This window comes from Schistocerca nitens, chromosome 2 (assembly GCF_023898315.1).
Source record: "Schistocerca nitens isolate TAMUIC-IGC-003100 chromosome 2, iqSchNite1.1, whole genome shotgun sequence".
Taxonomy (NCBI): Eukaryota; Metazoa; Arthropoda; class Insecta; order Orthoptera; family Acrididae; genus Schistocerca; species Schistocerca nitens.
Window position 1 is genome coordinate 714,509,862 of NC_064615.1, and position 20,713 is coordinate 714,530,574.

The 20,713-nt window shown below is 42.8% G+C and overlaps 1 protein-coding gene across 1 annotated transcript in view; it reads left to right on the forward strand.

Annotated features, from left to right (window-relative positions):
• Positions 1–20,713, forward strand: part of LOC126235280 (kelch-like protein 10) — a 170,201-nt gene that overhangs the window by 142,972 nt on the left and 6,516 nt on the right. Inside the window, exons 11-12 of the mRNA XM_049944006.1 lie at positions 392–560; positions 8,476–8,631. Coding sequence (XP_049799963.1) covers positions 392–560; positions 8,476–8,631 — 325 coding nt within the window. The remainder of the gene's footprint in view (positions 1–391; positions 561–8,475; positions 8,632–20,713) is intronic.

Here is a 20,713-nt window from a genome sequence, read left to right on the forward strand (position 1 = left end):
ATGACGATCAGTACATGGATCACCTAAAACACGAGTCACATATCGGGCTAGCTGTATTATCGTCACATTTCTGGATAGCATTTAATTCATGAGGAAGAGAGAGAGAAGAAGAAATAATGAAAATGGAAGAGGCAAGGAGAGAGGAATCCATTGTTCCTTCGACAACTTTCCTTGGGTTCCAACCTGAAATTACTCTCTTCGCCTGTGGAAAACATTCTTGAAGCAAGACTTCTCTGACGCAAACCGCGAACCGAGTTGGTCATAATTTCGATATCTTTAATTAACTTATCGCATAATACATTCTGATGAAAGAGGTAAATCCTGGTCACCTAGTAAAATAATATCCAAGTAAGTCGAGTTTGGAGGGTCAGATTTTCAATTTCGTGCGCAGGTACGACGCGACGGACATGAACGTGTGCCGGTCCGCGCTGTCGGCGTGCGTGGTGAAGGACGTGCCCAACGTGCGGGACTACATCCACCAGCAGCGGGAGCGTTTCGTCGAAGAGAAGCGCCTGGGCGCTTCGGCAGCCCGCCAGGCGCCTCAGCAAGCCGCTAGCCAGGTGGGCCACATTTACACCAACTGGAGCGGACATTGTGGTCCATCCAGCCCTTCAGATACGTTTCTCCTCATGTTTAACGCCATTAAAAAAAAAGAAAACTAAAATATGAGTACGTGGCTAACGGTTTGGATAGGAATTTGTCTCGCTCGACAGTCTCAAGAAAAAAATGCCAAATTCTCGAGAATTTCTTAAAGAATCCCGAAAAATGTTGAACCATCCTGTCCTCACTTGACCTGGTATTGCTCACTGTGTGACGAGCTCGCCCATATTTTATGTAAGTGTCCAGCCAATGACAATTTACTGTGGCATTCTTGTTGCAACGTTTTCCCTTTCCTTACGTTCTATTTTCTTATGTAATATTTTCCTTCTTTTCCTGCTTTCTTTGTGTGTGTGCTTCAGTTTTATTAGGTCTGTCCACATTCGTTCCCTTTAATGTGTGTCAGGGCGCTGATGACCTAGACGTTGAGCGCCCATAAGCCCCAACACACACTTGAACCAACGCACCTAAGCCGGCCTCACACGTGATGTTTTCTCATCGTGATGCACATCGGACGTGATGTCCGTCATGGTTGCTGCACACTCTAAAATGACCTGCTACACCTCAAGGAACGTGCTAATCGTGATTTGCTATCGCAGCGGCCTCCCGCGGCATTTCTTGGCTACTTCCGGCCCGCAAATCGCGCAGTTTGCTTACGAAAATGGACGCGCATTAAATAGCTGCGTTATCGAACGATTGAATCATCCACTCACGTAGACTGCAGCCTTGTAACTTGTTAGTCCATGTTCCCAGGAACGTTCACAAAATCGAACAATATCTCTACTGGCCAGAGACGCTCTCATTTATAACAAATAGCAACGAGCATTGCAGATAAAAGCCAACGGCCTTGCGCAGTGGATACACCAGTTCCCGTGAGATCACCGAAGTTAAACGCTGTCGGACGTGGTCGGCACTTGGATGGGTGACCATCCAGGCCGCCATGCGCTGTTGCCATTTTTCGGGGTGCACTCAGCCTCGCGATGCCAGTTGAGGCCGAATAGTAGCGGCTTCGGTCAAGAATACCATCATAACGACCGGGAGAGTGGTGTGTTGACCCCACGCCCCTCCTTATCCGCATCGACCTCTGAGGATGACACGGCGGTCGGATGGTCCCGGTAGGCCACTCGTGGCCTGAAGACGGAGTGCATTTTTTTTAACCATACAATTTTGGTAAACAGGTTTTCATAGAAGATCGGTATCTAAGAGTTTTGTTTGCAATGGCCGGCCGGTGTGGCCGTGCGGTTCTAGGCGCGTCAGTCTGGAACCGCGTGACCGCTACGGTCGCAGGTTCGAATCCTGCCCCGGGCATGGATGTGTGTGATGTCCTTAGGTTAGTTAGGTTTAAGTAGTTCTAAGTTCTAGGGGACTGATGACCACAGATGTTGAGTCCCATAGTGCTCAGAGCCATTTGAACCATTTGTTTGCAATGAACACTGGATATTTTGTGCAATATATAATTCGAACAAGAAGACGTGGATTTTTCATAAAAATGAGAATTAGATGGGTCAATTAGCGTATACTTGTTGAATTTTCTATATGAATAATAAGTAAAGACCGAACTGAGACTTGCTCTAGCGATTACCAGCCTTTCTTGCGTACTTTATGTACGTTCACGGAGATGTTCGTAGAACATGCACCTTTGTTTAAAAACTCGATCCGACCTGGAATCGAATCCAGGTCCTCACACAACGAGAGAGCACTTCACCATAGAGCCAAACTCCTATTCGAAAAACACATCCGTTATTTTTACTATATTAAACATGGTTGGAAAAATTCAAAGTCGATTTTCTAGAGAGTTTTTGAAAGTCTGGGAGAGATATATTTGATTTCTGAACTTCACGTATTATAAAAATGAAAAATCACAAAAATCTGTGGTCTGCCCTAAGTAGCGTTCACGGCGCCACGTACAGTGTTTCGGCTTTGGCGTCCTGGCACTGCTTGGTTACGATTAGTGGCCTGGAAACTCACTACTAACTATGCAGGGCACTACATACTGTAGATATACGGTAGCAATTTCTGTGCAATAACAGATCTGTAGGAAGTACCAATTCTTACTGCAGTGTGCGTCATTTTTTTCAATCCTCTTCCCTATGGTGCCCCGTAAGGCTGCAATTTTAGCACATAAAAATCCATAGAATCACTGTTAATTTTTTCTTTAGATTGTAATGAGGTGAGGGACAATATATAGGGCTGCAAAGAAAAGGCACTTACTGCACAAATTGCGAAATTTTCACCTTTACAACCAAGGAGACTGACGCTTTGTCTGTTTTCGTTGCCATAGCTTCCCTCTCTGTTTTCTTTCTGTCAAACAAGTAACCATTATCTCTGTCACGCTGTAAACTATCTAAGCTTTTCTCATCTCTTTCTATTTCATTTTTCTTCTTTCCATTTCGTCTTAATCTTGCCTTACTATTTCTTTTTCTTTGTCTGACCAGTCAGCTCCTCGTCCTACTTTGATTCCTTCAGCACTGTTGCCCAACGATTCTGATAGACGTCATTATCCCCGTTTGACGTGAACATAATGAAGAAACTGCCTAATATGATTTTATTAACACTAAAATTTCCTAAATGCAAGTTATTAATTACTATACACATCATTATTATTATTTTCACCATTATACCGGATGTAATGGGTATAAGTGGAGATACTTGTGTTGGTGACAGGAGGGTGTACTGAACAATATTACGTCAGTATTTACGTCAACTGCAGACTAATAATTGTAGCTATTACATGTCGTATGTTTTTTGGTTGGTTAGAACCTCCAAGTACATGTGGCAAGCGCAAGTTATTAATGCTCATTGTCCACTAGGCAGCAGCTCAGGTACTGAAATGTGGATACATGGACGCAAAATGGTTAGTATGAACTGATAGGCGTAGACCTCTTAGTGTTGTAGCGACGACTGCGGAGAAAACATCGGGTGGTAAAGTTTGTGACGTGTTTGTTGGATGACTGTTTGATACAGAGAAAAAACAACCAACACACTCATGTGTGTGCCGACATGTTAAGGTATCACGTATAAAAAAACCTGCACTCACACTCGTTTCGCCCTGTATAGTGACCCTTTACTACACAAATTGTAGTTTTGACTCAGTAACATCTGGATGAATGTAAGAGAGGGTCTCAAAGACCTCCTAATCTTGCTCAGCTGAAATAAATGCATAAACAAGTAAGTAAATAAATAAATATACTTTCCAGACACTATGAAATTTTTATCTTATCTGATACTGCTGCTGACCAGATGGTTTATATCGTGCGAAGAAAATATTTGCAGTTGTGCGTAACCCATCACAAACCCGACATACATACCACTGTTTTTATCACAAACAATGTTCATAGATTTTTATATGCGGTACTCCACTCCTTTACCTGGATTTTTACTCAATACATAAGCACTAGTTCCCTTCTCTTTCGCATTGGAATTTCTGTTTCGCTTAACTATTTCGATCTTGGATACCACAGCTGTATCGATAAAGGCAGAAGTGCAAACAAAACCACCGGAAACAAAGAACTTTCATCTTCAAAGAAATAGATAGACTGAATTAGCATCGGCAGATAGCCGCGGAGGCGACTGATGGACTAACAGGATATGTGCAGCAACGTCTCATTATGGCAGAATTTTCATTATGAAAGTATCGGTGCAAGAACTCGTACTATTCACAAATGTGTAGCTGACTAAAACATGTTAAGGCGCGTACCTCAGGCACTGCCCATATCGGTACTATGCAGCACAACGCTACGTAGCAGTGGGTTCATCCTCCCAGCATCGGATTCGTCTTTAATCCGCGATGTAATGATGTATCAGTGCACACCCGCGCAGCGACAGAAATAAGCACCGAAATATTTATTTTGCACCTCTTTTAATTGCAGTGACAGACTGATCTGAAGATTACCTGGGGTCTGGGCTAGATTGGAAGGAAACAGGTTGTGAGTAGGCGAAGACAACGGATGTGATGATGTTATGAGAGTCACTACATTGGCGTGCAAAACTCAAGGAAGAAAGTAATTATCGCATGATATGTCCCTGCCAAGTAGTATCTCGATGAAACTTGGACCACACGTAGAAAGAACCGTCACAGTATTGTGCAGAAGATAACTGAAAGGAATACTTAACGAGGCGAACAAAAATTATACTTTTATTCAAAGGCAATATTTACATTGAAGTCACGGCTGTTTGTGGTGCTCCTCTGGACATTAAAAAGGGTGAGGCATGGTTCTTATTACGTTTTGTGGTCATTACGAACGGCGCTACATGCTCTGGAACGTGCTCCCATGTTGGCCACGTGGTTGGTAAAGAGAGTTGGGTGGTGCATGTCGACGTGCTCCAGTACATCCCTCCAACGCGTTCCACACGCCCTCTATGGGATTTAAGTCGAAGTAACGAAAAGACCAGTCAATTCGCCGAATACCTTCTCGTTCCAAGACGTCTTTCACGTACTCGGGCGCGTATTGCCAACCATAAAAACGAAGTCAGTGCCGAATGCACCCATGAAAAGAGGGAAGCATAATGTTGCTTGGACATGGTGCTGACCTCCATTCGTTTGAACACGGTACTCTCGGTAGTCAGTGTTAGAGTGACAATGTACGAGGGGCGTTTGAAAAGTCCGTGCAAAAATAAAAACTACGTATGTGTTTGGGGTAAACCTTTTTTTATTTTTCGACATAGTCTCCTTTTAGACTTACACACTTCGTGCAACGCTGTTCTAATTTGTTGATCCCTTCCGAATAATAGGAATTGTCCAAGTCTGCAAAATAGCTATTAGTTGCTGCAATCACCTACTCGTTTGAAAAAATCTTTGTCCCGCCAGCCATTTCTTCGAATTGTGGAACAAATAGTAATCTGAAGGAGCCAAGTCTGGAGAATGGGGGAGATGTGAAACGAGTTGGAATCCTATTTCCATTAATTTTGTGACCACAACTGCTGAGGTGTGTGCTGGCGCATAGTCGTTACGGAAAAAAGACTTTTTTGCGGTCCAATCGCCATCGTTTTTCTTGCAGCTCGGTTTTCAAACGGTCCAATAACAATGAAGAATATGCTATTCTTATAGTTTTACCCTTTTCCAGATAGTCGACGAGGATTATCCCTCGCGAATCCCAAAAGACAGTCGCCATAACATTTCCGGCCGAAGGACTGGTCTTCGCCGTTTTTGGTGCATATTCTCCCTTGGTAACCCATTGTTTAGGTTGTTGTTTGGTCTCAGGAGTATAGCAACGTATCCATGTTTCATCCACAGTGGCGAAATGACGCTTAAAGTGCTGCGGATTCTTCCTGAACAGCTGCAAACCATCCTTGCAACACTTCACACGATTCCGTTTTCGGTCAAGCGTGGGCAATCGCGGAACCCATCTTGCGGATAGCTCCCTCATGTCCAAATGTTTATGCAAAATATTATGTACCCGTTCATTAGAGATGCCAACAGCACTAGCAATCTCTCGCACCTTAACTCTTCTGTCATCCATCACCATATCATGGATTTTATCAATGCTTTCTGGAGTTGTAGCCTCCACAGGGCGTCCAGAACGTTCAGCATCACTTGTCCCCATATGGCCACTTCGAAAATTTTGAAACCACCTGTAAATTGTTATAACCGAAGGTGCAGTGTCACTGTAATGTTTATCAAGCTTCTCTTTAGTCTCCTGAGGTGTTTTGCCTTTCATAAAGTGATGTTTAATCACCACACGAAATTCTTCTTCGTCCATTTTTTTGACAGTCACTCGACTTCCTTGATTCAAACGAATGCCAAACACAAATAAATAGACCAATATCGCTGGAAGTTGGTGTGCGTTCTTTCCAAAGATGCTGCTAACTAAACATGACCTCGATACGCGCCGGCGGTGCCATCTCTCGGACTTTGCACGGACTTTTCAAACTCACATCGTGCATCTCCCGAACGTGCGGTTTTTCAGGGGTGCATTCGGCGCTGACTTCATTTTTGTGGAAGACCATGAGGATCGCGTCAAAAAGCGGAGATGGAAGAGCTCTTGGAACGAGGGGATAGTCTCCCGAATTAATGCCATCCAGCACGTGTAGGATCGGTTCGCGACACCTACTGCAGCATGCCTACGTGCATCAACGACCGCCCAGTAGTTGTCAACCCCGCTGATGGAGGAACAGAACGTCCTCCCACAAGAACTCCTTAGCAACCATATGGCCAGCATAAGAGCACCTCGTAGAGCAAGCGTTGCCGTCTGGTGATCACACTCCCTGTTAAGAAACATGTCGCGCCTTTTGAAATGTACAGGGCACCAGCGTGAATCGTGGTGACTTCAATGTACTTATTGTCTTTAAAGAAAAGTGTTATTTCTGTTCGTCTCATTGCATATTTCTTTCAGTTTCCAACTGTACTGCACTGTTGCAGTTCTTTCTACGTTTGGTGCAACCTGCTGTCAGCTACATTATCTACATCTACGTTCTACATTTATACTCCGCAAGCCACCCAACGGTGTGTGGTGGAGGGCACTTTACGTGCCACTGTCATTGCCTCCCTTTCCTGTTCCAGTCGCGCATGGTTCGCGGGAAGAACGACTGCTGGAAAGCCTCCGTCCGCGCTCGAATCTCTGTAATTTTACATTCCTGATCTCCTTGGGAGGTATAAGTAGGGGGAAGCAATATATTCGATACCTCATCCAGAAACGCACCCTCTCGAAACCTGGACAGCAAGCTACACCATGATGCATAGCGCCTCTCTTGTAGAGTCTGCCACTTGAGTTTACTAAACATCTCTGTAACGCTATCACGCTTACCAAATAACCCTGTGACGAAACGCGCCGCTCTTCTTTGGATCTTCTCTATCTCCTCTGCCAACCCGACCTGGTATGTATCCCACACTGATGAGCAATACTCAAGTATAGGTCGAACGAGTGTTTTGTAAGCCATCTCCTTTGTTGATGGACTGCATTTTCTAAGGACTCTCCCAGTTAATCTCAACCTGGCACCCGCCTTACCAACAATTAATTTTATATAATCATTCCACTTCAAATCGTTCCGCACGCATACTCCCAGATATTTTACAGAAGTAACTGCTACCAGTGTTTGTTCCGCTATCATAAATGGTTCAAATGGCTCTGAGCACTATGGGACTTAACATCTGTGGTCATCAATCCCCTAGAACTTAGAACTACTTAAACCTAACTAACCTAAGGACATCACACACATCCATGCCCGAGGCAGGATTCGAACCTGCGACCGTAGCAGTCGCCCGGCTCCAGACTGTAGCGCCTAGAACCGCTAGACCACCGCGGCCGGCTCTGCTATCATATAATCATACAATAAAGGATCGTTCTTTCTATGTATTCGCAATACATTACATTTGTCTATGTTAAGGGTCAGTTGCCACTCCCTGCACCAAGTGCCTATCCGCTGCAGATCTTCCTGCATTTCGCTACAATTTTCTAATGATGCATCATCTCTGTATACTACAGCATCATCCGCGAAAAGCCGCAAGGAACTTCCGACACTATCTACTAGGTCATTTATATATATTGTGAAAAGCAATGGTCCCATAACACTCCCCTGTGGCACGCCAGACGTTACTTTAACGTCTGTAGACGTCATGTGGTAGGGGTTCATCTTGCGGAAGTAAGTTTCAGCCTTAAGTTTACACACCAGTGTAAAGCTTCTTATGGCGCCTATTGTACACATTTTGGATTTGATGAGAGGTTTATGTCCGCCAGTTTTATGAGTCTATTGGTCAAAGCAGATGGGTGGTATCGGTAGGTTCAATATTTCCGAGATTCTGGTACGCCATACTGACCTCTGCACAATACACAGACCGCGCCTGCTGGACTCAGCACGTGAGTTTCCATCGCCTGTCCTCATCTTTGTTGTTAGTTCCTATCACGCTTCCAGTAAAAGTCCTGACACGTATTTCCTCGGCAGGAGGCGGAAGCGATGCAGACGGACGAAAACAACAACAACGCAGTGAACAACAACATCGTGCTGCCCGAGGTGGTGGTGGTGCCGGCGCTGCTGGTGGCCGACGTGGCGCACGACGCAGATTCCGGGCCGCAGCTGGTGCCGCCGGGAGACCAGCAGGTAAACTGGCGCGTCGCCTAACTGCATCTACTGTACACCCGTACTCTGCAGATCACTGCGAAGTGCACGGCAGACGGTACGCCACATTTTACCAGTCATTAGGGCTTCTCTCCAGTTCCATTCTCGTATGGAGGGCGGGAAGACTGACGTTTAAATGCCTGTACGCGCTGTAATTAATCAAACATTGTCCCCACTATACGTTCGGAAGCGATACGTTAGGGCATTTTAGCATATACCTACAGTAATTTAAAGCTGGTTCTTGAATTTTGTAAGTATGGGTTTCTCGGGATAGTTTACGTGGTGGCCAAAAATATGGAAACACTAAAAATACAACACATTATCATGCCTAATACGGTGTAGGTAAACAGTTGGCATTCAAAACGTCTTCCAGTCGTCTCGAAGTGGATACATACGGATCCTGCATGATTTTCAATGGCATCTTATAGCATTCTTCCTGCAAAATAGTGGCAAATTTAGGTAATGATAATGGAGGTGGATAGCGATCACGAACTGTTCTCTCGAAAGCAGGTCCCAAAGTCTCATGATTGAGATGTGACGACTGTGGTGGCCAGGTGAAATAAGTCAGTCCGGGACGATGCGAGCTAAGTGATCAGGGGCTCTGTCTTCCTGTAAAACAGCATCACCACTGGGGAACAAACATTGTACCATGGGCTGGACCTGATCAGCCAAAATACGAGGGTCACTCTAAAAGAAATGCACACTATTTTTTTTAAATCCATCTTTTATTCTACATGTTTGAAAATTTTACAGTGTGTTGATACATCCTTTAGGAACTATATTTTCATTTCTCCACATAATTTTCAACCCTCTCAACTGCCATACGCCATCTTTGAATCATCGCCTGTATACCCGCACGGTAAAATTCTGGACCAACCTGTTGGAGCCACTGTTTGGCATCTTCAAACCTTGTTCCACGAAGAAAGTCTTTCAGTTTCCCAAAGAGATGATAGTCACATGGAGCCAGGTCAGGACTGTAAGGCGGGTGTTTCAGTGTTGTCCATCCGAGTTTTGTGATCGCTTCCATGGTTTTTTGACTGACATGTGGCCGAGCATTGTCGTGCAACAGCAAAACATCCTGCTTTTGCCGATGTGGTCAAACACGACTCAGTCGAGCTTGAAGTTTCTTCAGTGTCGTCACATATGCATCAGAATTTATGGTGGTTCCACTTGGCATGATGTCCACAAGCAAGAGTACTTAGGAATCGAAAAACACCGTAGCCATAACTTTTCCAGCAGAAGGTGTGGTTTTGAATTTTTTTTTTTTCTTGGGTGAAGTTGCCTGATGCCACTTCATTGAATGCCTCTTCGTCTCTGGTGAAAAATGATGGAGCCATGTTTCATCACCTGTCACAATTCTTCCAAGAAATTCATCTCCACCATTCTCGTACTGTTCCAAAAGTTCGCTGCAAACCGTTTTTCTTGTTTCTTTGTGAGCCACTGTCAACATCGTGGGAACCCACCTGGCACAAACCTTTTTTAACGCCAACACTTTCAGTATTCTGTAAACACTTCCTTCCCCTATTCCAACGTAGCGTGACAATTCGTTCACTGTGATGCGTCTGTCAGCAGTCACCAGTTCGTTAACTCTCTGCACATTGTCTGGGGTGTGTGCAGTACGAGGCCTGCCGCTGCGAGGACAATCCTCAATATTGCCGTGCCCGCTTTTATCACATAACCTGCTTGCCCACAGACTAACTGTACTGCGATCGACAGCAGCATCTCCATACACCTTTTCAACCTCTTGTGGATGTTTCCCACTGTCTCGTTTTCACAGTACAGGAATTCTATGACAGCACGTTGCTTCTGACGAACGTCAAGTGTAGCAGCCATCTTGAAGACATGCTGTGACGACGCCACTCACGGGAACAGGTCGAACTAAGTTTGAAAATAAGCGGGAAGGATGTATCTACACACTGTAAAACTTTCACATATGCAGAATGAAAACTGTATTTTTACAAAAATTTTGTGCATTTCTTTTGGAGCGATCCTCGTACTTACATAATCTTTGGCAGTAATGCGTCCCTGCAGAGTAACCACGGGGCCCATGGAAAACCACGATACGGCTGCCCAAAGCGTCACCTAAACCCCGCCACGTTTCACTCTCGGGACGTAAACGCCCCCAGAAGATGGAAACGATGTGAAACGAGCCTCATCCGACCAAATCGCTTTTTCCCTTCGCCCTATGGTCCAGATTTTATAGTTTCGACACCACGTTTTGCTATTACAGCCATTGCATAGCTGATGAGTGGTTTAGCAATACTAGCTCTCAGTGCAATTCCCTGTTTCTGAAGTACCTGCCACATTGTTTTTGTGTTGACAGGATTCGCGAGTACGACGTTCAATTCGGCAGTGACTTTTGCAGCTGTCCTCGTCTTATTTCTCGTCACAATTCTCTTCAATGACCGCCTGTCACGATCACTCATCACACACTTTCGTCCGCGTCGTATCTTAGCGGATGATTTTTTACTGCCTTCTTGTACACGTTACAAATCTTCGATACGCTGCTTCTTCAAATTCCAAACTACTTCGGTTCCCTGGGTTACGGAAGCACTCACCATACGACTACCAACAATTTGCCCACGTTCTAATTTACTCAGCTCCATTACGAAGCACTCACAACTACACAGGACAGTTCCCTGAGAACTCCTGACTCTTAGAACGTATTGAAGACACCGCACAGGTGCCGCTCGTGATGAAATACACCAGCGCAACCTATAAGCTTGGCTAGCTACTGTATTTATGTAAGGGCATAAATTCCTCGCGGTGTCCCATACTTTGGTAAAAAGCCCTGCATGTCTTCCAGAGTCTGCCAGTTCAGTTTCTTCGGCACCTCCGTGACGCTCTCCCGTGGGTCAAACAATTGTCACCATTCGCGCTGGACTTTTCTGTATACGTTCAATACGTCTTGTTTAGTCCCACTTGGCACGGGTCCCACACACTTGAGCAGTATTCCATGCTGGGTCGCACGAGTGACTGGTAAGACTGGACTACGTGATCATTTCATTTCGTATACCTACATAGATATTTGTATGAGCTGGCCGATACCATCTGTGACTCTTTGATATTATTGTCATAGTCAAACGTACCCGTTGGCTTGACTAACTTTTTCACTTGCGCATCATTTTAGTTGCCCTGTTATCGAGTCTGCAACGCTAAATTCTTACCATGGCAAGACTGCGCTAAGACATTTGAGGAGAAGACGGACAACGATAGGTGTTTTATTTCATTTATTCTTGTGGATGCTAGTTTAATTTCTTTTAATCTGTATTAATGAGTGACTATCAATGAATGATTGTATGGATATTTGAAGACTATCGTAGCTTGGACGCAGAGATTGGAACGAGATATAACGGGTACAAGACGAGAATTGCTTGGAAGTTTCAAACCCAACGAACCTCTTACCCCACAATTTTTACGCAGATGAACCGTTTCTCTAGTCAACGCCGTTTCAGAAATGACGGAGGAAGGAACAGAGCCTGAGCAGAAAATAAAATGCGAAGTCTAGAAGGGGAGATGGTTGGACATTTCAAATCCAAGGAGTCTCTGTCCTTTACTCTCCTACTTTTTGAACAGACGTAGTGTTCTCTGTGTTTCATGTGGACGGGCACGACAGAGAAGGAGGCAGGTTTGGACTAGGATGAAAAAGTTGAGATGGGAGCGAGAGGTCTTGATTGATCACTTCAAACTTAACTAACGTCTCCCCACACTCACAAGTACAGAGGAATCGGCTCATTAGCAGAGGTATTTTCGAATCACTTTCTGGCTGAAACAGGCAAGTGCGCGGACGTATTCGTAAGAGCATTCCTGCCTGGTCTTGAGAGAAACTTGTTAGACTTCATCAGTTTTGTGCTCTCTCGTTTTCGATTACGTTTACTTTAGCTCGGTTATGTTAGGGGAGCGTTTTGTGGTTATTCCACTTTTCTGTGAGTCAGGATTAAATAAGAGTTCAGTAGAATTTTTCGTTCCGTGTTAGGGAGTGCTACTTTCTTTTTCTGTCACCATTGCTCTGGCGTAGTGAACCGTAATTAATAGTAAGACATGTTTCCCATGTGTATCTATGACGAATGCGAGAGAATAACGATTACCTCAGTTCCTCCAAAATGAATCTATTTATGATGTTTTTAACTAATTCTTAAACTATTGCGCCTTAGGGGGACCATTCCTTGTTGTTCTAAATGTTCTGATTGTAGTTTTAAAAGACTTGTTGAACTTTGTCTTAAGAAATAAAAGATTATAATTGTAAATTATGAGTTCATTTAACCGATTTTGCAAAAGGATCCCTAACATTCCCGAGACTATTTCCACACCACAACTTGCATTTTGAGAGAGGTTATACAGTAATCAGTTTCAAGAATTAATCAAGTTGAAAATGAATCTTGTTCAATGCGTCTCAATGCTGCAAGTACTCAACCAAGTCAGTTTCAAACACCTGTTTTCTTGTAAGTCGTTATTCACTTGCGTGAAAATAGATTTAGTTGTTCATCCTAATTACTAAGGCAACAGGCAAGGACGGTGACGTGAGGGAGTAAAACAATAGCGAAGGGATATTTCAAAGCTAAAAAATGTGTTTCACTTAGCGATTGCCTTCCAGGATAGTGGATCTAACAGATAACTTTCAATATGTTACTACATTTTTTCGTTTTTTAATATTTAAAGCAAATTGCCAATCTCTCGACCACTTCCAAATATTATCTAGATCTGATTGAATATTTGTGCAGTTTTCTTCAGACAGTAATTCATTGTAGATAACTGCATCATCTGTGAAAAGTCTGCGTTTGCTATTAATACTGACCCCGATGTCATTAATATAGGCATGAACGCCAAGGGTCCAAAAATAGTTTCTTGAGGCACACCCGGAGTTACCTCTACATAATGTCGATGACTTTCCATCCATGCTAACTTGGTGCTTGTTCCTTAGCACAAAGTCCCATTGAAAAAAGTCAGCCGGCCGAAGTGGTCGTGCGGTTAAAGGCGCTGCAGCCTGGAACCGCAAGACCGCTACGGTCGCAGGTTCGAATCCTGCCTCGGGCATGGATGTTTGTGATGTCCTTAGGTTAGTTAGGTTTAACTAGTTCTAAGTTCTAGGGGACTAATGACCTCAGCAGTTGAGTCCCATAGTGCTCAGAGCCATTTGAACCATTTTTTTGAAAAAAGTCAGAATTTTCGCTTAATAACCCATACGATTGTACTTCTGATAATAATCATCGATGTGGTACTGAGTCAAATTCTTTTCGAAAATCATTTCTCCAGACACGTCTTCACTGGTCATGGGGACTCAGTTCGAAGCGGTACTCATTGCTGAAGAAAAGTATACTCCACTCAATCAGACTGCAAGCCGAAGACGAGTCTGAAGATGCCCTGAACAGCAGTGGGGATACCAACCTGAATGTCGCACACCATACAGCTCGAAAACCAGTAGTGATGGCCTGGGCTGGCATTTTTTTTTTTTTTCCATAGCAAGACCCCGTTCGTTGTCATACACGGTACGCTCGCAGCATAGCAGTACGACCACGATATTCCACTACCCGTTTTGTTGGCCTTCATGGTAAGCCATTCTGGGACTACATTTCAGTAACATAATGCCTACCAAACACGCCGAGAGTTCCTATTGCTTGTCTTCGTGCTTGCCAAACCTACCTTGGCCAGCAAACTCGCCGGATCTCTCACCTACTGAGGACATTTGGAGGATTATGGGCAAGGCCCTCCAAACACTTTGGGATTTTGACGATCTAACACGCCAGTTGGACAGAAGAGGTGGACCAACACATTATTGACTTGCTAAATTTGCTAATCTCCTTCTCTTGAAGGAATCATCCAATTTTTTCTGAAACTGTAAACATTTTTTTGTCTGTACAAGCACATCACGTCTACCTAAGTAAATAGAAAGAGCGGCAAATCACGCAGGCTGTGCTACACCATTTTACGCAACACAATGCTGCGAGGCCTCTTCCCATATTTGGAAGGGGGGAGGGGGGGGGGCAAACGGCAGCCCATCGTATAGTAAGCACATTGTGACCGTAAATATATATTTATAAATCACTTATTTTTCTCACATTTCAGGCAAGGCTTCGATAAAATTCAAAATTTAAATCAGTGTGCAATGAAAAAAGTTCAAGTCTATGTAAGTTTAATCATTATGAAAATTGAGTTTATGCTTAATTCGTGAAACAATAGCTTTTAAAAATTGTATCATATTATTATGTTATTGTTGCATACCTCCATCAACAACCAATTCAGCTGCAAACTGAATAACATTTCACTGAAATCTGGTATAAAGTCCTTGAGTTGCACATCAAATAAATAGTTCTGATCGGCAAGCTTAATTGGAAAACTTCTAAACGTTTAAGAGACAACTTTATGAAAGTTGATTTCCTTCACAGTAATTGACACATGTATACATTATTAATGATTTTAAAAAGTAGGAGGTCAGTTTTCTCGTTTTTGTCTGATTTTAAATGGAGTGGCCTCTATGTGACAGTCAGTCATATGGTATGAATGCAGTATGAAAGTCGACGTGAAAACATGACAGAATAGCAGGAAGGGGCTATAGACTTTGGGCCTGTCCATTAGAACTCTCGGACACGCTATCGTACCTCAAACATCCTGCTAATCTACCTGATCTTAATTCTACAGAAATTGTCTGCGACTATCTGAAACAGCAAGTGGAACGTCGTAATCAAAATCCTTACAGTTTGAAAGCTTTGTGTAGAAAGTGGTTTCAGACACATACCTACAGAAACTTGTGGACTCTGTTCCTCGACAAATTTAGGAAATGATCAAGGCTAGCAGAAGTGCTAAAAGGAGGTGTTCCCCGAGAGAGACTAATTTTAGTCCAGTGTTCTTTCTATCGGCAGGTGGTCTCTCAAATGTTCCGTCCACACACGGCACCAATATGTTCCAAATTGTCGTGCTCCAACATGCTATCTTGCAGGGGATCATATCTTGGGTTCTATTAATCACAAATATAAGGCTTCAAGTGTTTTGGTTAGCCCTTGGCCGAACAACCCTTTTATACCTTTCGGAAGAGCTTTCCTACAGCATAGAATTAAAATTTAACATTACACACTTCCGCCAACCCAGGCAAACTGAGGAAAACGGTTGATTCTTTTGCTTTAGGAGTGATCTACGTTGGACCTTAGGAGGCTTATAAAAGCACCATTCGTTCATTGGTGGTTCCAGAAAAAAACGCTTAAAAACCACGATTTTTGGACCCCAACAGTAGAGCTGTGGGCATGGTCACTTCTACAATTTCTGTTCATGGTATATCGTCGAAATTTTCATCGTTTGTTCCTAAGATGATATCCCAGAGAAACTTCGAAACACTTTTTTTCCGATATCATTTATCCGTCAGCGAAATCCAGTGGTTCAAAGATACCATAAAAGAACTGTGCCGAAGATTGTTCAGTTAAGGAATAACCTTAAATATCTGGGCTATTATCAACAGGAAAACAAAATAATTACAGGTTTTTATTTATTAACACAATATCTACAAATTCAGAAAACAACAGCGGCAGAGAGGTAATACTTTTATTGAACTTTTCAAAAATACAAAAAATGGGAAGTGCGCTCCTCTTCATTCACCTGTGCTTAAGAGCACTCAAAATGTTCTCAAAGGGTGTGCATTTAGTAAATGTCACAAATGAATGCAATACCACCCTCTAATGAAGATCACTGTTCACGCCACCCTCTCTCACACTTAATGCAGTGGATCTGGCCCTCTATAATTGGCTCCTCATACTGCTCATCACGTCCTGGGCAAAAAATAACCGAGCTGCCTGCTGTCTCTTCAGGAGCAGTAGGCCTGTTCCGTCTGGAACAGGATGCCTCCTAAGAAGCATTGTGTTTTTATGGAACAGGATATCTCCCGAGTATTATGTCTATAAGACGGTAAGTTCTTTCTGTTCGTACTTCTCTCCAAAATACAACTTTTATATGAAGAGAGTGGCATAACCTCTGATCGTCTGGCTTCTTATCTCCTCACTATCGTTTGTTTAGCTAACAGTAAAGACAAGATGTCTGCCGGATACACTGCTATTTATGCTGTGTTCTCACAAGCTACAAATGGAGAGTTTCTACCTGGGTCGCCATTGGAGGTGCTATTCAAATCTGCCTCTTGGGGTTGCTGTTCTTCTGTTTCTACAAAGTTCGGAAATAGATAATCCTGGGATCGATCGGATACATCAGATGGAAGAAACTACTCCTCTGAAAACATATCGGTATCAAATGCGTTTAATTCTGTTGCACCTAAAGAATGCTTAGTCTTCTGCAGAGTGCTAACTTGTTCACAGGCATTATAAAATACCAGGTAGATGTTACACAGCATAACTGCAGTCCCTGGGTGGTTATGCATCCATTTGTCAGCTGCAGCTGCATAAGCAGTTTTAATTGGTCCAAATGATCGTCGGTCTACTGTCTGAAGTTTATGACTGGCGTGTGCTGATAGGGATAACAAAGTTGTGTGATGTCTCGACAATAGAGAACAGCTTAAAAACTGCAATGTTACATGTGACTGTCGCGTATCAAGAGCACTGGGCCATCTGTAGTTGGTTTGTAGTCACTGAAGTGATTTAGTTAATCAACAAAGAGATCAAAAAATAAAATAAACAAATAAATAAATAAAATTAGAGTTTCTGAAACCACTGTCTGAGATCATGGGGAGAGTTCCTTAGGGAGCGTCTTCGAAGAGCTCAGCCTTCATCCATTTTCATGGAAATATTAGGGCTGGTGGTATGAAGGAAAAGACAAATTTCATTGCAGACAACTGTGATACTTTGGCCTCTTTCTACTGACACAACCTTCCCAACTACACGTTTTCCTTTTGGACTTACGATCTTTGGGATCTTGTTAGGAACAGAAGATATTCCTGTCTCATCCATGTTACAGATGCGATGAGCTAGAAACTTTTTCTTTTTTACTACCTGCTTCGAATTTTTTAAAATATCTCAGTTTGCGTTTTATTGAAACGTTATTCCTGCGTACGCTGCATTTCTCTGGAGTCCGAAGTGTAAGATGGTGCCTTTGCAGAAATCTTGGGCCCTGTGCTGTCCAGCTGCCTTTGTGCCCTTATTGAAGCGGTAATCCAACGTGTTAGCCTCTACGTACTCATACGCCAGTTGCATAACCTACTTCCTGCTGATACCATAGAACTTAATATCAAGATCCCAGACGTGGTTTGCTAATTCGTTTTCCAGCTCATCTGAGAAAATTTTTTTTAAACGTCCCAGTGACATTGGATGCAGTGTCCTAAAAGGAAACGGAACCCATAACCGTAATATTTTGAACATAGCCTATGTATTTGTATAGTGGACGTTTAACAAGGAAACGCCAAAAATTATGTTCTCTGTTCACAGCTTTCAGTCTTTGACTAGTAGACTCCTTCTTACTAAGAGCAGCGGCAACCTTCCGTTTGCTTTCCCGTTTTCGATTAGTTGTCTGGCTTCATTAAGCAGCTCCTCAGTAAAGATGAGCTTCCTGTCCGATTTTCGTACATGATTTGAAGCCGTTCTGAAACAAAATCTATCCTTCAGACTCTACAACACTCGTACGATGGTACAAATTTGCAGTTGCGCCCTGAAGAATACGCACTCACTCTTTGGGGACATTAAATGCACACTCTTTCGTAAAGTAACAATGATTCCCAGCAAAGTCGACAGAGAAATGCAGTGTACGCCGGAATAAGGTTTCAATAAACCCCAAGCTGACAGATTTTTTTAAAATTTGAAGCAGGTAGTAAAAGAAAAAAACTTTTTTGCTCATTGCATCTATACCATGGATGAGAAAGGAATATCTGTTGTCATGTCATATTTGCAGAACATGTGGATGCGGTATGATAGACTGAAAGACAGCCTTTCAAAATGCAGTCAAGAATTAAAGGCTATTGGTCGTGTACTCTGTAAATAACTTATGAAACAGAGTATCAGAATTACATTAAGAAAGCCGGAAAATGATTCTTACCTGTTTCATTTCGGAAATACGATCTTCCTTCACACACACACACACACACACACACACACACACACACCTACAAGAATGGTAGTGGAAGGGATCCATTAATGACCTTGCAGAGAAAATTAATAGCAACATCAGGCTTTTTGCAGATGATGGGTTATCTGTAATGAAGTACTATCTGAAAGAAGTTGAGCAGAGCGGTTCTAGGCGCTACAGTCTGGAACCGCGAGACCGCTATGGTCGCAGGTTCGAATCCTGCGTCGGGCATGGATATGTGTGATGTCCTTAGGTTAGGTTTAAGTAGTTCTAAGTTCTAGGGGACTGATGACCTCAGCAGTTAAGTCCCATAGTGCTCAGAGCCATTTGAACCATTTGAAAGAAGTTGCATAAATATTCAGTCAGATCTTGATAACATTTCAAAGTGGTGCAGATATTGGCAACCTGCTCTCAATGTTCAGAAATGTAAAATTATACACTTCAGGAAAAGAAAAAAAGTAGTATCCTATGACTATAACATCAATGCGTCGCTGTCGGAATTGGCCAACTCATACAAACATCTGTGTGTAATACTTTGTAGGGATATGAAGTGGAATGATCACATAGGCTCAGTCGTGGGTAAAGTAGTCCGTAGTTTTCAGTTTATTGGTAGAATACTGAGGAAGTGCAATCGGTCTACAAAGCAGACTGCTTACAAATCACTTGTGCGACCCATCCCAGAATCTTGCTAAAGTGCGTGGAATCCATACCCAGTACGACTGACATGAGATATTGAGCGTCTACAAAGATGCTCAGCACGAATGGCCACAGGTTTTTTAGTCCATGGGAGAGTGTCACAGAGATACTGAAGGAACTGAACTGAAAGTCTCTTGAAGATACAGACGTAACATATTCCAAGGAAGGTTAACAAAGTTTCAAGAATCGGCTTTAAATGACGACTCAAGGAATATACTACAATCCCCTACTTATCGTTCACATATGGATCCTGAGGAGAAGATCAGAACACTTACTGCACGCACAGAGGTATTCAAACAATCATTCTTCCCGTGCTCCATACGTAAATGGGGTGGGAAGAAACCCTAATAACTGGTACAATGGAACTTACCCTCTGCCTTGCTCCTCACGGTGGTTTGCACAGAACAGATGTAGATGTAGAACTTCTACGAGGCATTTATGAAACTACTCTGAACATTACTACGTCGGTGGCAGCTGATCAGTTTAGCCAACTGTCATTTGCACAAGCTGCACTCTCTATGGGACTGCGCATAGCAAACGGCTCAAATTTTAACTGTACAATCTTCAGACATTCTTCTTGAAACGCCATTTTCTCGTGTTTGGAAATATGTATCCATTATTAAGACATACCAGAAAAACCATGATTTTTGGGTACAAAAAGTGCCATTTGTGGAGATGTCCGCTTCTGTAATTTATATCCGTGACAAATCGTCGAAACTGTTACCGTATGCTGCTGAGATGATGTGTTCGTGGAACCTTGAAATCTTTTTCGATCAAAGTTACCGTACTTACCCGCGTAAAATATGGACATAATATCCGGCCGGAGGCATACATGTATTTTTAATAAGGCAGTGAATACGTGGTAAGGGTTCTATGGTCATCGCTAGTGTTCTGGCTCTGTACAGCTATAAAGGCCGTCATGACTTGGAAATGTGAATTATTTGAAATGTCCTGAAACACCATCGTCATATAATATAAAATACGATTATCAACTGGACTCAATATTTACATGCTGTTTTGGAAATGGTAAGCTCTGTAATAGTTTAACTAAAATCTGTCCAAAATTTACTTGCATTTCAGATATTCCCTCAGCCATAATAATGGACGTAGATCGGCCGATCGTTGTGTGAAATTGTCCTCACATGCTAATACTTGTCTTCCCACTTCTAGCGAGTATTCAGATATGCTCAGAGCGAAAAACTGACTAAAACGGTCTTATTAGAATGACTACCAAATATTATATAAAACTGGAAAGACTGCAAATTCAGTATGATATTCATAATAACATTTTTACTCTTTTAAATGAATGGCGCTCAATGAGAAAAAATGCAGAAACCTGTAAAGCAAATGATTTTGAGTTAATCTTGTATTATGTCTAATT